Genomic DNA, 17,586 nt, shown 5'->3' with positions numbered 1-17,586 from the left:
CAGTAATCAGCGATTATGATACAAGAGGCCTTGAAATCCAAGTTCAAGTTACACCTAGTTAAACTAGAACATTCAGTACCTGCCACAAAAATCCTTCTGAGACTTATGACAACATATCTCTGGAAATCATGCAAAGGACAATCCAAACATAGAACCCACAATACAACTTATTAGGTATACTTTCTAAAATATATATGACCTGGTATGGAAAAAAATGTAAAAATATATGTATAAAAAGAATGTGAAAAACGAGTATAGAGGTGGAAAATGCATAGTCAGCAGTGCATGGTATATTAATAAAACAATATTGTTTTGTTTGTACTGTACCAAGATAATGAAGTGAAATCCACTCATAATGAACTTGAGTACATGGAAAACAGTTAATTTTCTTAATGTTACAAAGAAGTGCCATAATTTAAGCTGCCCAATCATAGCATCACAAGTATTATACCTGTGACTATCTTAATGACAACTTACTGTAGGCCAATACAACTCTAGCAGATCCATTCTGGTGTTATCTATGCTGAGTTGGAAGTTTTACAAAAGCAGTGGTGTTATACTGTACAATATTGTCTGGGACACTGGCCATTATCTTCCCGATCCATGGAAAAAGATTTAGAGGCGAGACCTGGAGCAAAATCAGGGAAACTTATGTTGGTACAGCTGCCTGATATGTTCTCAGCCTCAGAGCAATCTTAAAGGCAGGATCTGTTAAGTACCTACTCAGAGGCAAATTAATGATGCTGCCAGGATCATCCCAGAAGTGGACGAGCCCAACGGCTAGACTGCAACCCAGGTGCTTGGAGGTGGGCTCCCGGCAGCAAGCCAGTGGGCCAGGAGGGCTGCTATAATTTCACACCTGTACCACGGGTGCAAGTGGGATACAGTTACGGCTGCAGAGTGAACTGTGGTTTCCCCCTACACAATAGTGACCTGGCAACTGTGGCCACACTTATTTTTACCAATTGAAAAAATCTTCACAGTGCACCTCCATCGTTAGGCACCTTCACTATCTCTCACCTACATCATCAGTGCCCACCTCTTTCACTGGGGCTGTTGGCAACTCACAGCCTCAAATGCCCCAATTGGCCCTCCCAGCTGTGGAACCTACCCAACATCCCTAATTGGATGGGCTCCTGGAGGCGGCTTGTTAATTTGTTGCCTCCAAGAAGATCGCACGGGCTGGCGGAACTCGTATACCACCAGGTCAGGACTAGCATATGGCCCTGACACCTATGAATATTTGAAGTAGAATACCAGCAGCAGCGGAATGAAGCCCTTAAGTCACACTTAAGGGCCTTAATTGACCTCGGGGCAAGAAGGCTGTCCTCAACTGTCCCTGCCCCTGACTTAATCAGGGAGCGTTGAGAAGGTAATGGGCTCTCCACCTCATGGCTTCCCACCCAATTATACGCCCCCCCCTCCCCCACCTCCACCACCACCACCTCCCAGACCCCTCCCGGGGGCATTAAATTCCATCCTGGGAATTTAAGGAATGTAAATTTATAAAATTACTACTCATGTAACAAAGGTTAATTTCCAATAAATTACTTATGAAAATCTGAGCACTGACCTTTCATTATTTATCCCATAAAGAGTAGTAGTATGCATCTCAGTTAATTCTTGATATTCATACTTCTGGTCACTTTACCATAATGTTTCCCCTTTTGAAAATGTTTATTCTGCTTTGATAATGGAGCAAATTAGTCTCAGGATCACAATGCTTCTCACAAGTTTTGCAGTCAGCTTCACAATGGGCCAAATGAGAAGGTGGAAGAGATGTAGCATCGCTTTGAGCTTTTTCTGAATTGGTCAGTTTCAGGGTTCATGACTTGGTACTTTTTCCATTTCATCAAACTATTATACATCAACAGTCAACCAACCCTCAATTTTTGCATGAAAACAGTTTGAAAAGTTTTCATGCATAAGTATCACACAGATCTCTACAGTGTTAATCATAACTAAGAATTATAGTGATGGTTTGTCCTTCATTTTGGGCAACTGGTCAGTGGAGTTGTAGCTGGCAGCAGATAGTCCTTGTGGGAGGCCAGATCCATTTTGAAGAACGGACCTAATCAGCATCAGGTTGCCTGGCTGTTGCTGGATATTGAACTCTGCAGAGCAGCCAGGCTGAGGCAATATAAAGCCTCTGGAACAGAATGTAGGTAGATTTTCTAAAGGAGGTTTCAATCTCTGGGGAGGAGGGTCATCCTGGAGATATGGAATTGCAGTCACCCATGGTTATTTTATGGAAACTGGGCAAGCACTACTGCTCCTCCCAGCCCCAAAAATTACTTAACTTTGACCCCTCTTAGGTCCAGCTATCATCTGATACTAAAAGCAAAACATTACTAATGCTGGAAATCTGAAATAAAAACAGTAAATGCTGGAAAATCTCTCTCTCTGCACATGCTGCCAGATCAGCTGAGTTTTTCTAGTGTTATAATCTCAGCTGAGGCTACCCCTGGACAAGGCTGATCCCAGAGAGGAACCCAGCTTGATAGACCCTAACTTTTAATTTTGTTTGCTCAGATACGTGGAGAGGGGCAACTTAACAGTGTCACTAACAAGTCAACTAATGAACTTTTAATAAAAGCATAAAGAAAAGATGAACTATATTACAATACACCATCACCCACAATTATATCTTTACAGGTATACATAGATTTGTAAGGATAACACAAGTTGCAAAAGCTATCTTATACTGTAATTTTCATAGTAGGTACACAGTCCATGTAAACCAATTGTGACCTGTGGTCAGACACACCACACTCTGAAACCAAGAGACAGATGCCACCTCAACCAGATGTTATGGGTCTCTCATCAACTCCCTTCAGACTTTTGTCACCGTGAGCCAACCAGCCTCACTAAACACCGTTTTTCACACAAGGGTTTCCAGTCTCCACTCTCCAAGAACTCACTTTGGAATCTTCTCCCAAGCCGATGCTTTCTCTCAGACGCCCTCTGCAAGTGTTCACTTCCAGGGTTTCAAAATCTTCCGATGTTCCTCTCCCCTGGGTCACTACATGCATTCAAGCTTTCTTCCACGCACTCCCTCTCACCAGTTCAGATGTCAACAGTACACCACTGCTTCACATGCCCATAACAAAGAGTTACAGACCTTCAGTTGTCTCTTTGGACCTTCTAGCCTCTTGCAAGCTGTCCTCACTTTAAATCTGCTTTCTGCAGCTTTTGTCTCTTTAAATCTGAAGCTTGGAGACTTTCTCTCTGTCCCTCACAGTTAACTTCACTTAACAGGACTTTTTCCAGGTTCCTGTCCTTCCTTTGACTAGGAGGTCTGCTTAGGACTTTCTTGTATTCCACTTCCCTGGATTTTGGGGTATTTTCTTTAGCTTGGGACTGGCTATCGGGCCCCTTTGTTCCAGTCTCCCCAGTCTTCAAAACCAACTGAACTCAAACAGCTTCCAAATCAAACTGATGTTTCTAGTTTCTTCTGTGTGCGCCTGTGGGCTGGGGGGGGGGGGGGGGTGGGATCTGCCTCACTGGACCCCTGTTGCTAGACAACAGCCCAGTTTTTTTTTAAACTCTTGTTTGCTTTACTTAACTTAGAGTTGTAAAACTCTCATTAGAAATGCAGGCACCTTTTAAAGTGAAACTAAAACTCAACTTGACATTTTCTTAACCCACAAACACAAAAATACAAATCAAACTTAAACATTAAAGCTAAAACTCATTCCTAACACCCACAAACACAAATATAATTTATTTAAACTATCCCTATTTCCTAACACCAGCATTTTCTGTCTTTATGTCATCTGATACTGACATAATGCATGCTTTGCTCAAAATACCATCACAATCCTATCAACATCATAGGATCAGCTTTCAAAATACATGGGGGCGGCAGGCAAATTCACCTCTGAAAGCCTCGGAAACGCTTTGGAAAATTCAATCACAGGGGTGACCAAACTGAGAAAGTCATGAAAGTGACAGATTCTGTACGAAGCTGCTCCTCCAATCACAGGCTGTTTCTCTCCCACACTTGCAGCTTCTAGGCTCACTAGTGAGCCTTTCAGCAACAAGATTGGGAGAGATGTAGCCTGTGATTGGAGAAGCAGTGAGCAGTAGGAAGGTGAGTTACGGTGCCTGAGGCCTGAACACTGGAGCAGCATCGCTGAGAGAGGCTGTAGGCAGGAGAGGCAGCGAGGGAGTGGTTGCAGGGGAATAGGGCGTCTGGTGAGGGAGCAGCTGCAGGGAGGACATGCAGCAAGGGAGTGACTGCAACGGCGAGCGGGGGCGGGAATGAGATGGGGGTGGGGGGAGCTAGAGGCAGTGAGAAAAAGTTGGCAGGGAGAGAGGCGGCTCCCAAAGTGGAAAGTTCCTGAACTGTCCTCCTCATTGTAATATCCATAAAAACTGAGATGCTTCATCAGATGCCAATATGACAGCTACAGCTCCCAATTACTTGAACTGGAAAACTGGAATCAGGGCTGGAAAATTCTTGCAGCAAATCATGAAAATTACTGAGTTAGTATGATCTTGAAGGTAAACTTGGATGTATGCAAGGATGAAGTGTGCCAATGTGATGGGTACTTGCACCTCTTTCTCTTGGGGTGATGGGAGGCGGAGCTGGTATGGTCTGGAATGTAGAGGGGGAAACACATGGAAGCACTTTCATCATTACAGGAGAAGAAGAGTCATGACACACAAGAGCGAGGATGAATTGGTGGAGATGTGCCCAACCTCCTGATTTTGATGCAGGCAGAAGAGGAAGCTCTGGAGATAGCCTGCAACTGTGGAGCCAGGTCCACAGGTCATGGAGAGGCAGGGGTCTCGGAGGAAGGTAAGAGTCCAGTGGACAGCGAAGAGACTGGGAAAGGATATATGAGATGTAGGGCAGTGGCTTTTAGACTGAGATGTTTAAACCAATAGTCCCTGTGGCTCGTCCATTTCACAATGCTTCTGTGAGGCAGTTGCCCATTGTGAGAAACAACCAGAGTGCATGCACTGTGATTTCGTAATGATGTTTGCTACTGATATTTTCTCACCCTCCCTCAGCTGTGTCATCTTCATGATGCCAGGCAGACCCCAAGGACCCCCCCTTGACCCCCGAGGAGAAGCCACTCACAGATACACCCGCGTCAAATCCTCCATCTGCATCAAGCACCAGTGCAGACACAGGTATGATGGCGGGCATTACCATGTCAGATAAGATGGTAGCACACAATGGTGAGGGCACATCACACACACCTGAGGAGCTGGCAGAGGCAGGGAGTCCAGAGGGCGTCTGCAGCTGGAGGATTTCTGGAAACCAGGACGATGCTGAGTCCGAGACAGATGATGACCCTCTGGAGTGGTCCATCATGTGGCAGATGCTGGATGTCCAGTGGGATGCATGGGAAAATCTGACAGAGATCCCTGAGGGCCTGCATGCCATGGCCTTTGTCATGGAGGAGTCCATGCGGAGTGTAAGCACTGCTTTGAGCTGGAGCTCTAAAACGCACAGCCTAACCAAGATGTTGCATTCGCAAACCAAAGTTTAATTCACAATGATCTCAAAAGGAGTTGTCACGGTTGATTTATGTTTCCTTGGCATGTGCCTTGACTTAAAGGTGACAGGATTGTCTCATCAGAAAAGATCATTAAGGCGGCGTACCCCTTGCTATCGCCTTGACTCCTTGCATTGGATGCCTAGTTGAAAGTTCTCAGAATCAAGGCCTCCCTAGTCCCCCTGCCTCACAGAGGGATCCTCATCGACCTCCTCCTCCTCAGCTGGGGGCTCCTCCAGCTCCCCCTCAGACCCAGCACTTGAGTCGTCCTCTGTGGTATGTGGAATAGGATCACTGTCTTTGTCCTCCAGTTGTTCCCTCCTGAGATCGCGCGTGCCTGCCGATCGTAATATCACGCAACGGTGTGATGATGTTGGGACGCCCCCTCCCGATGCCTTCTTGCATGATTTTACACAAGATTGGGGCCGCCGCGCACCCACTCCGACACCATAAAATTCAGACCATAGATTTTCTTTGCATACATAACACCCACATGGCACAAACAGAACTTTGGACTTACGTCCCTTACAAGATTATACAGAACTGGTAATAAATCCTCTATAAAATATAGTTAGGTAAAATATCATATAGTTAGGCTTAGTGGTCTTATCTAGAGGTTTAAATATTATTATATTTAAAATTGCAGTCATGATCATTGAATCAGTCCTCCTGTTCTATATAATTATAAGTGGGATGTGATTAACCTCCAAAAATAGTTGGATCAATGGAATAAATCTTGACAAATTTGTCAAGATAGAATATATGGAGTACAATTTTATAGATACAGTTAGCAATCTTGCATGCCTTGACACTAAAATTCTATTCCAGATAGTAGCACAGTGAAGTATTAAGGATCATTAGATTAGCAAATGAATAGTGATTTTCATGTTTTTCCAATAAAATGCAATGGCATGCCACTTCTGTACTGGAGTTTAAAAGAGTGGGGCATCACACATCCACCAGAAATTAATGGGGTTATGCCAGGCTTGTATATGAGCAGTTGAAGCACATCCAAAAACTGGTCAAAAGTAGTTCAGAGCAGCCTCGTACAACTTGCTTAAAAATGGATCATGATTGCCACACATGGGCGGAATTTTCCATGCCCATTGGCGTCAGGCTTCATAGCAGGCATGAGCGGACAATATGGTGGGAAGGCCAAAAATCGGTTTCATGCCATCGTGAAACCAGTTTGCAATCACCTGGTCCGCCCTTCAATGGTGGGCTGGGTTCCCTGCCACCGCAAGTCGGAAACTTCGTTTTACTACATCTGCATATCATTATAAGCCCTGCTCGCTAGAATCATCCCTCACAGGCAAAGGGGTCTCAGAGGGAGAGGAACACCTCTAAGATTCCTGAGTGGATGACCCAGGGGTGTCTCGCTGTTGTGTCACCTCCCTATGGGTACCTGAGGAGCCCAGCCTGACTCCTTGAGGGGAGGGAACACCTGGAGGGATGTCGAGGTGCCTCATTTCCCTCTCGTGTTGCCACTGCAGGAACTCACCCATGGCTACAGGGATGGAGTTTAGGACTGCACCTCCACTTTCTGCTAGACCAGAGTCTCCGTGGCATCCGCCATCCTTCCTATGGAGACTCCATACATGCAGATGGAGGCACCACCACATCAGAGAGCAGATGGATACACTCCTCCAACTCACGTTCCACCCTGTTGGGATTCCAACAACTCTTTGTGATGCTCTCCCACCTTCTATTGACTATCCACAATGAGTTAGAAGGCTGAATCCAGAGGCTTGTCATCTGACTTGGACTTCATAGATGCCTCTTCCCCAGCAGTCGTCCTCAATTGCCAGGCAGCTCGGCTGAACCTGCCTGTTCCTGTTGCGGACATATGTCCGTGCGCTGACCACCAGATTGCGAACTTGAGCCTGCTATAGATCTAGGTCCCACCAAGGTGAGTGTCTCTGCCCTGGTGGAGGGTATGGGTAAGCACTGTGATGGGTCTTCCAGGCTGCTTATTTCCAGCTCTTCAATGGAGTAATTGTCCTCTTGTCTGGAAGTGAGGAATTGGATGGAGCTGAGGGGACTCTCTGGCTGAGGGCATCGGTCACTTGGCAGAGCTCCCTGTGAACCAAAGTAGAGATGATTAGTGCATGGCAGCAGAGTCAAAAGCAGGAGAGAGAGCACTCGCATTTGTGCTGCCAGAGGGATGATGTGGTGCAGGATCATCACATGGGTGTTTACTGCTGACCATCATCGCTGCAGGCACGGTCCATGTCCTCACCAGTCAGGGCACTGCCACGCTCCTCAAAGTGAGTGCGGGTTCTAATGTGGGCCACTCCAGCCCCGGTCTGGGACCTCTCCCTGCTGCTGCGAACCAGCTTCTCCTGCATAAAAACAGATGGAGAGAGTGTGAGCAGAACACATGGCACTTCATGGAATGTTTGCGTGGTGAGCAGAGCCATGGACGGGATTGGGATGTGAGCTCGAAAGGATATGAGCATGATGGAGAAGTGAGGGTGTGTGTGAGGGTTCATAGTGTTGCCCCTTGAGGTGTGCGATCCCTGTGGATATGTAATGGGTTTGTGGTTGTGTGAGTTGAGAGTGATGAGAAAAGCGACTTACCCTGGCGGAATGGAGGAGACCATTCATCCTCTTTCAGCACTGGGTAGTTGTCCTCTTTTGCAGGGCATTGGCGCTGGCCACCACTGCCACTGCCTCCCATGCTGGATCGGTGACCTTGCTTGCTGGCCTTCGCCCAGAGCAGGGTAGATGATTTCGTGGTGGGCCTCCACTGTGTCCAGTAGGCACTTGAGGGAAGCGTCACTAAATCTGGGGCAACACGTTTCCTCCCTTTGGCAGCCATTAGCTCGCAGCAGTTTCCTATCCCTTGAAGAGTGCCACCTCTTTGCAGGGGCACGCGTTAAATATGGCGCCAGGTTTACTGAGGGCCTGATGTGATGGCAGGGCGGGTGAATGAGAGGATGTCCCACCAGCGACCCAGCGTGTTTCCCAGGAATGCATAAATAATGAGGCAGAATTGGGACGGTACGGCATGAAAAGCTGCCATTGCGGCCAGCAGGCAAAGTGTCCTTTTTCCCACCCACAAATCTGGGACGATTCCATCCAAATGACTGTGGTTCCAGCCCTTCGATCTCTGAATAGTTAAATTAATTCCAAGTGAGTTTATAATAAATCAATAGCAAAATTCTGCAATAGATTTATTTCAGTTAGGGCCTTGACTCCAAGCTAAAATGCATTTTTAGTGTATTTGAGAAGTGGAAACTACTGGGCAATAATGCTGAAGTTGCAGTAAAAACACGCCAGTAGAGAGTATCCTTGCAAAGCTGCCTACTTTTGAGAGGTTTTGTGAGCTAAAAGCAGTGACATGGGGCCAATGCAGATTTCCACCAAAACCCCAGCACAAAAAATGGTCACCAGAAAATTGTTAATCTTAAACATCCACCAGTGTTGATAGCCATCTGCTCTGAGCCTTCCTGATATGGTAAAGCTGGGCAGATGTGTATATCAATGTTCTCCCTGCAATTTCCCCTAATATAATCCTAATCTAACCACATGGAACAATGTCACTGTTTAAGTGGTAGCAGATGCAACATAGAATAATCAGTGACACAGATAATACATTGAGGAGGTCATTTTTGGTGGAACTACTGCAGCCTTCTAAAACCTTTCCAGGACAGCAATGAGACTTCTACTCTTTAGTCAGACACCATTTCAGCACCACAAAAGAAGGTCACCGCATTCTCTTCAGGTGGATCCTGTAGTTCAGTGCAACCTGAGAAACAAATCAATCCATTTCTATAGACTGGGTTTTCACAGGTTGAAGTCATAGTGGACAGGGTACACATAGGCTTGAAAGCCCTATAATGGCAGTCTGTTCTACTTGATTAATAGGAAAGAGTTTCACACCATCAATGTCAAGCTAGTGTGCGTTGAAAAACGCCTTACCCTGCACATTAATGTCTGTTAGCCAGGACATAGTCCCAACACTTTTTTCATATGAGAATTCACTGTGTGTTCCTATTCCAGGTCTGATGGCTCAAAACTATTTACAAGGATGGTCCACTGATAATTATCTCTCCTGCAGTGCTGATTTATTACTCCAGTAGATCAACTACAGATAGAGACGAAGAACAAATAAAGTGAAGCCCACAGAACTACAAGTGTGATCAATGGTGAGGAGCATTCTGAAGTCTCATTTTAGGTGCCTGAGAATACCTGGTGCAGGCCTGCAGTACAGCCCAGCCTAGAGTCCAAAATTATGTGGTGTGCTTTGTGCAGCACAGTGTTGCTATGCAGAAACTTCTTAAAATTAAAGCAAATAATGATTAGAAAAGAGGGATTACTATCCATCCCCACATCTAGAGGATATTACACAGGAAGAAGTAAGAAATCCATCAGCATGCAGCCAAAGAAAGCAACCGATTATTTTTATAAGGACAAATGAGGACAAATAATTATCTTTCACTCATATAAATAAAAGTAAAATGTTACAAATGCTGGAAATCTGAAATAAAGACAGAAAGTGCTGGAAATACACAGCAGATCTGGCAGCATTTGTGGAAAGAAACACAGAGTTAACATTTTGAGTCTAATGTGACTATTCTTCAGAGCTGAAGGAAGGTAGAAACATGATGGGTTATATGATGTTGAAAGGTAGGAGGAGGGAGGAAGGAGTTCTGGCGAGAGCAGAAAACAGCACCGATACAGTTATCGATGTATTAGAAAAAAGGTTGTGGGAGGGCACCCGAATAGGGCTGGAACAAGGAATGTTCTACATGCCCCTCAAAAATACAGGCATAACTAGAACCCATGTGGGTACCCATAGGCCAGGATTTCCCGGTCGATGACCCATAAAATGATGCATGATGACGTCGAGCGGAACTCCCAACGTCACCCCGCGTCATTTCAATTTTCAGGTCAGCGGGGGCTCAGCCTCATCAGCTGTGCGCCCGCCAACCTGTCAATGTCACGGGTGGGATGAGGTTTCATGTAGGTTTTTAAAAATTTAATAAAAGTGTATTTAAAAGTAATGGACATGTCCCAACTCATGTGTCACATGAGGGGACAGGTCAGGGAAATTTTATTTTCTGTTTTTAAGATTTTTTAACGTGGAGCCGATCTCCCTGAGGTAGCGCTTGGCCTCAGGGAGATGAGTGCACTCTTTCATGTGCATGCGTGAAAGAGCGCACTCCCGGCTCAGGGAACCCCCCGCCCACCACCCCCCCACCCACCCCCCCCACCGCCTGCACAGGGAGCGCATAGCTTCCTTGCGGACATCAAGCTGGGCGGGCCTTAATTGGCCCACCCACGTAAAATGGCGGTGCACCCCCAGTTGGGGGTGCCGATCGGAGACGCGCCTCCACGCGCCCGCTCCTGAACTTACCCCCCTCCAAAACAGGGGGAATATTCTGCCCATAGCAATACCTTTTACTCGGCGGAAGTGAGACAAGTCAAAGGAGAAATTATTCAATGAGAGAACAACTTCAGCTAGGCAAAGCCCTCAGACCATCCTTTTGAGGGATGGAAGTGTAGAGGGATTGCATATCCGTTGTGAAGAGAAGGCAGTTAGGGCCAGGAAACTGGAAATAGTTTAAATGATGTAAGGCATCAAAAGAGTTATGGATGTAAGTGGAAAGAGATTGGACAAGGGGAGGGAAAAAATAAAGTCAAGATAGGAAGAAATAAGTTCAGTGGGGCAGGAATAGCCTGAAACGATGAGTCAACAAGGACAGTCCTGTTTGCGGATTTTGGGAAGAAAGTAGAAATGGGCTCAGCGTTTGGGGGACAATGAGCTGGGAGGGGATGTGGAGAAGATCCCAAAAGTGATGGGGTCAGTGACAATCCTTGAAACAATGGCTTGATGTTTGTTGGTATCCTTCATTCGTAGCTGATCCCATACATCAAGCCCTTATGCTTTACTGTGAAACATGCGTTCTCAAAGGCATTTGGACTTATCTCAACAATGAAAATATCACATTTCATCAGTTCAGTCCAATAAAATGTATACTTCTAGAAAAATAAAGCCTATGTGGTCAATCAATTTGTATTTGTATTTTTATTCCAATTGGTACTAACAATTTCAAACACTGCAGATACTTCTTACTTTCAGCTAATTCACTAACAAGTGTTCTCTTAAACTCTTCTCCGCTACCCCTCAACCTTCACTTCCTTTAAGAAGCGCAAGGAGCCTAAGGACTTCATTGTCACTAAAATTGAGGACATCCATAAAACTGCCTCTGATGCTTTCTCCCTTCCCTTTGCCCAACAAGCCAACGGTTCCCCAAGCTCTATCCTCCTTTTGCCCATATCCCACACCTTTCGCTAATTTCTCTCCTATTTCTCCTCATGCCCTCTCCAAGTTCATCTCGTCCAAGAAATCCACCTCTTGTTCACTTGACCTTCTTCTCACAAAACTACTGACCACTTCTTACCCCTTGGACCACTAGGTAAATTAAAAGGCTAACACCACCACCTTATTGCAAGCAGATGACCATGCTCAGTGGTCTTGAGTTAAGAAGAGGTATTAATTGGTTCCAAAAGTTACTTATCATCAGTTAATAACAGGAGGAAAATATGCTAAATAAAGGGCAAAGGAGTGTTATCGGACATGCATGGGAAAAAGTGCCTTCAAATACCTTGGTCAATAACACATCACTCTCTTTGTGCACTGCGTGACAATTTGGAGGGTGGTGGAGGTTACAGTGACTTGCATTATTACTTCCTTTCATAAAATTTCTACCATAATGTTATTGGGCTTCTTGTTCTCAATCCTGAGGAAGCCATCTTTTCCAGACCTCGGGTAGAATTTTGCCCTTGGTGGGCGGGCGGGCCCCACCGGCTTGGTGGCTGGCGGGCAGCCAACCCCCGCCTCCGAAGCAGGCCCCGCTGCCATTTTAAGTGGGCGGGCCTTAACAGGCCACCCGACGGGAAGCACGATGCGCTTCCTGTGGGGGGTGGGGGAGGGATTCCCCAAATGTCAAAGTGCGCTCTTTCATGCATGCGCACTAAAGAGCACACATCTCCCTGAGACTAAGTGCTGTCTCAGGGAGATTGGTGAAAGTTTTTTAAACATCAAGAATAGACAAATAAAAAATTTATTAACATGTCCCCCTCATGTGACGATGCCACACGAGATGGGACATGTTAATAAAAAGGACATAAATTTTATTAAACATTTTTAAAACGGACATGAAACCTCATCCCGCCAGTGGGTGAGGTTTCATGTTTTTTCTATTCGCCGTTGAGGCTCCTGGCCTGCCCGCCAGCCTTAAGGTTGGACGGGCAGGGTATTTAATGAGCTTAATTATCCTGTCAATGGCTTCAATTGGCCATTGACAGGTCGGCGGGTGGATAGCTGATTTAGCTGTCCGCCCGCCTTCCTCAATATTTAAATGGACCAGGATGACATCGGGGGTTTCTCCCGACCTCATCCCACGTCATTTTCGCATTGGCAAGCGGGCCCCACCCCCAACTCGCCAACGGAAAAATTCTGGCCCTCATTTCAGCAATTAAATTTTATGCCTGCATCCAAAAGCTTAACATCTCTTCCAATCATTTGCTTCATGTGGTGTAACTTCAAAATTCATCTTTTAATCAGCTGCTGTAATCTAAATGCTGCGATACAACTTGATTTCCCTCCTTTCAAGTGGTTGCATGCCAAAGTGGTTGCATGTTGGTGAGGCTGCACCTGGAGTACTGTGTACAGTTTTGATGCCCATATTTAAGAAAGGATATATTGGCATTGGAGGCAGTTCAAAAGAGATTCACTAAGCTGATTCCTGGGATAAAGGGGTTGACTTATCAAGAACGGCTAAACAGGTTAGGCCTTTATTCATTAGAGTTTAGAAGAATGAGGGGTGATTTTGTTGAAACGTATAAGATTCTGAGGGGACTTGACAGGGTAGGTGTTGAGAAGATGTTTCCACTAGTAGGGGAATCTCAAACTAGGGAACATAGTTACAGAATAAGAGGACACTCATTTAAAACTGAGATGCGAAGGAATTTCTTCTCTCAGAGGGTAGTGAATGTCTGGAATTCTCTACCCCAAAGAGTTGTGGAGGCGAGATCACTGAAAGTATTTAAAGAAGAGGTAGATAGATTTTTGAAACATCGGGAAGTTGATGGCTATGAGGAGCTGACACAAAAGAGAAGTTGAGGCCTGGGGCAGATCGGCCATGATTTTATTGAATGGCAGGGCAGGCTTGAGGGGCCAAATGGCCTACTTCTGCTCCTATTTGTTACGTTTAATGACCACCAAGTCCACACCACACAACTAATGAGCCGTGCTACAGGGAAAAGTAGCCAATCAAAAGAAAATCCAATTTAACATTTCATATTATTTCAGGGATTATCACACCTCAGCTGTGGCTCAATGAGCAGCACTCTTACCTTTGAGTAAGAATTTGACTCTAGGCACTTGAGTACAAAAACAAAACTGACACTCCAGTGCATTAACAGAGGTGCCATCATTCAGGTGAGGTGTTAAACCAAGGCCAAGCCTGCTCTTGTAGATAGATGTGAAAGATGCCATGGAACTAGTCAAAGAAGAACATGGGACCATTCGAAGAAGAGTGGGAGTTCCAGGTCAATAATTTTTTTTATTCATTTATTGAATGTGGACATCACTGGCTAGACCAGCATTTATTGCCCATCCCTTAATTGCCCTTGAGAAGATGGTGGTGAGCTGCCTTCTTGAACTACTGCAGTTCCCGTGGTTTAGGTACACCCAGATTACTGTTAGGGAGGGAGTTCCAGGATTTTGACCCAGCAACAGTGAAGGAACAGCGATATATTTCCAAGTCAGGATAGTGAGTGGTTTGGAGGGGAACTTCCAAGTGGTGGTGTTCCCATCTATCTGCTGTCCTTGTCCTTCTAGATGGTAATGGTCGCCAGTTTGGAAGTTGCTGCCTAAGGAGCCTTGGTGAGTTACTGCAGTGCATCTTGTAGATGGCACTGCTGCCACTATTCGTCTGTGGTGGTGGGAGTGAATGTTTGTGGATGGGGTGCCAATCAAACGGGCTGCTTTGTCCTGGATGGCGTCAAGCTTCTTGAGCGTTGTTGGAGCTGCACTCATCCAGGCAAGTGGGAAGTATTCTATCACACTCCTGACTTGTGCCTTGTAGATGGTAGACAGACTTTGGGGAGTCAGGAGGTGAGTTACTCGTTGCAGGATTCCTAGCCTCTGACCTGCTCTTGTAGCCATAGTATTTATATGGCTAGTCCAATTCAGTTTCTGGTCAATGGTAACCCCCAGGATGTTGATGGTGGGGCATTCGGCAGTGGTAATGCCATTGAATGTCAAGGGGCAATGGTTAGATTCTCTCTTGTTGGAGATGGTCATTGCCTGACACTTGTGCGGTGCGAATATTATTTTCCACTTGTCAGCCCAAGCCTGGATGTTGTCCAGGTCTTGCTGCATTTGGACATGGACTGCTTCAGTACCTGAGAAGTCGTGAATGGTGCTGAACATTGTGCAATCATCAGCAAACATCCCCACTTCTGGCCTTATGATGGAAGGAAGGTCATTGATGAAGTAACTGAAGATGGTTGGGCTGGGGCCATTACCCTGAGAAACTGAGGGTAGTGTCCTCTATCAACACCAATTACCTCAGTTCAATAAAGGGGATGTTGTGAGCCTAGCACTTTATCAGGCAAGCAAGAAGGTTGAGATTCTCAGTTTTTCTTGTTTTTAACAGAGATTAATAGATCGCTGTTTGCTTGCACCTGTGTGACTGTCCCAATTAATCACTTATTTTTATACTTTCTCACAGGTTGTTGAATTCAAACTCACCTTTGCAAAAATACTGATAAAAGCAGTTTATTGCAATAATTACACCATTAATTCATTAGTGCATACAAACAATTTTATTAAGTGTCTTGGTGAAAAACCAAAACAATATATAACGTGAAGAATTTAGACTATGCATTTGGCCTTTCCAAGTAACAAAGAGTGTAAAATATTCGTTGAGTGAAACATGATACATTTTTTCTAATCAAAGCATACTAGATTGTGATGTGCTTTTCTCTAATTCATATCAGTCACTTTATTTATTTCTATTGATGTATATCAAATAGACAAGCAAATTGATGGAGTAAATATCAGTGATCTGATTAATGCTGCCATCCATGTGGAATTTCAACAATGCTGCTTTAATCATAATTCCGTGATGAATTTAAAATTCATGTAACTGATATTAATATGCCCATCCCCCACATGCACCAGCAATAAACGCCCCCTCATAATTTCTCAGGCTGTGCAATCTGTGTTATTTATAGAAAGCTATGGTAATCTAATTCTGCTGCTGCTGACTGATGCAGCCACTTGCAATTCACACAGTAACTAGGAAAATCTTTCTTCAGCACAAAACATAGTTTAATTAATTATTTTCCTGGGGCTTTTAAATTAAATATATTTACCACGCAGACACTAAACAAATGACATAGGCACTTTTGTTGCTTTTCACAATACCTTCAGTTGTGATTTCAGTCATTCTGGCCAAGATTCTTATTTCCACTTTCCTGGCAATTCAATGAACGTCTTCAAGTATGATGAATTTGGTTTCTCAGAACTGTGATACTAATAAGAAAGGAGGAGATGATTTTCAGACTTATGAAGTTGTGGTAGTGTGGAGATCTTCTGTGTCCTTTGCAGAGTCCTCACCCCGCCAGCAGGAGCTTTCACAACTGGAGACTTGTTGCTGGCAATAAGGATATCAACTTCAATCTAAAATAGAAATGTCTCACAATGTGTTTCCATGTTCCCAGTTTTAGAATCATTTGTATCTGAAGGAGTCCAGCACCAAGGGACAGCAAAGCAGGAAAGGACACTAAAAAGCACAGTTACTCTATGACACAGTTGAAGCTCTTGCAACTACCCCTCTGTATCTACTGCTGCCTAATGTATAAGTCAAAATAATGGAATATTTCCCTCAAGGTAACCTTATCCATTATTACTCAGTTTTATTATTAGAACAGTTAATACTCACTCTATCCTGCATTGCCTTTTTTAGCCAGGGGAGGGTCCTGACACAACTGGTGTCAGGAGGCAATGTATGATATATACCGAGCTAATTTATTTTTTTATGTTCACTGATGATTTAAATTACAGCTGCCAAATAGGATTTACAGAGACAGAAGATTAGTCTTGTAATAAGATAAAAATCATACAAGAAACGCTCCCATTTTTCTTGTTTTTCTTTGTATTTATTTGTTTACGTATGAATGAGACATATTTGCCTGCATTTGCCTTTATTCACGCAAGTAATTAATAATTTGATCTCACTTTTTATGAGAAATGAAACCTACCAAATGAAGCCTTCTACAACACTGAGCATTTTTACAGTTTGCCCCAGTACTGTACTTCTCCACAAAAGCCAGATCACCTCTGCACCATAAGAAGAAAGAAAGATTTGCATTTATATAGTGCCTTTCATGCCTGCAGGAGGTCCTAAAGCACATTTTAGCCTACGAAGTACTTTTGAAAGTGTAGAGACTGTTGCAAGGTAGAACATACAGCAGCCAATTTACTCACAACAAGATTCCACAAACAGCAATGAGATAAATGACCAGATAATCTATTTTAGCTGTTCATTGAGAGTTACTTGTTGACCAGAACACCAGCAGGCACTTTGCTGCTCTTCTCCATCTTTTATGTCCACCTGAGAGTGCAGAAAGGGCCTCAGTTTAACATTTCATGTAGACCCTAATTCCTATTTAACCACAACAATGTATGTGGGAGTCTTTTTTATTTGTTAATCCTTGGGATATGAATGTTACTGGTAAGGCTAGCTTTTATTGCTCAACCTTGGTGGGCCTTCCTGAGCCACTGAAGTCCTTGTGGTGAAGCAGATCCCACAATGCTGTTGGTAGGAAATTCCAGGATTTTGACCTAACAATAGTGAAGATATGAGCTGAATTTTAACCAATAAAGATGAGTTTGGATTGGGTGAGGGTTAAGTTTGAAAAATCAGTTTCTTTACACAAATCTGCATTCAACCTTCCCATTTCCAGCTTTAATTGAGTTTGGAAGATGGGGGGAAACCAACCTGACACAAGGAGCTGGGTTGGAACTTTAAATGTGATAATGAAGCTGTGATTC

At 44.5% G+C, this 17,586-nt stretch overlaps 1 protein-coding gene across 1 annotated transcript in view; it reads right to left on the bottom strand.

The window, feature by feature from the left end:
* Positions 1–16,246, bottom strand: part of trdn (triadin) — a 565,816-nt gene extending 549,570 nt beyond the window's left edge. Inside the window, exon 1 of the mRNA XM_078542852.1 lies at positions 15,958–16,246. Within this exon, the coding sequence (XP_078398978.1) occupies positions 15,958–15,979 (22 nt within the window). The 5' untranslated portion in view covers positions 15,980–16,246. The remainder of the gene's footprint in view (positions 1–15,957) is intronic.
* Between the last annotated feature and the right edge of the window lie 1,340 nt (positions 16,247–17,586).

This window comes from Cetorhinus maximus, chromosome 5, assembly GCF_964194155.1.
Source record: "Cetorhinus maximus chromosome 5, sCetMax3.hap1.1, whole genome shotgun sequence".
Lineage (NCBI taxonomy): Eukaryota > Metazoa > Chordata > Chondrichthyes > Lamniformes > Cetorhinidae > Cetorhinus > Cetorhinus maximus.
This window is presented reverse-complemented; position numbering and strand designations above follow the sequence as displayed.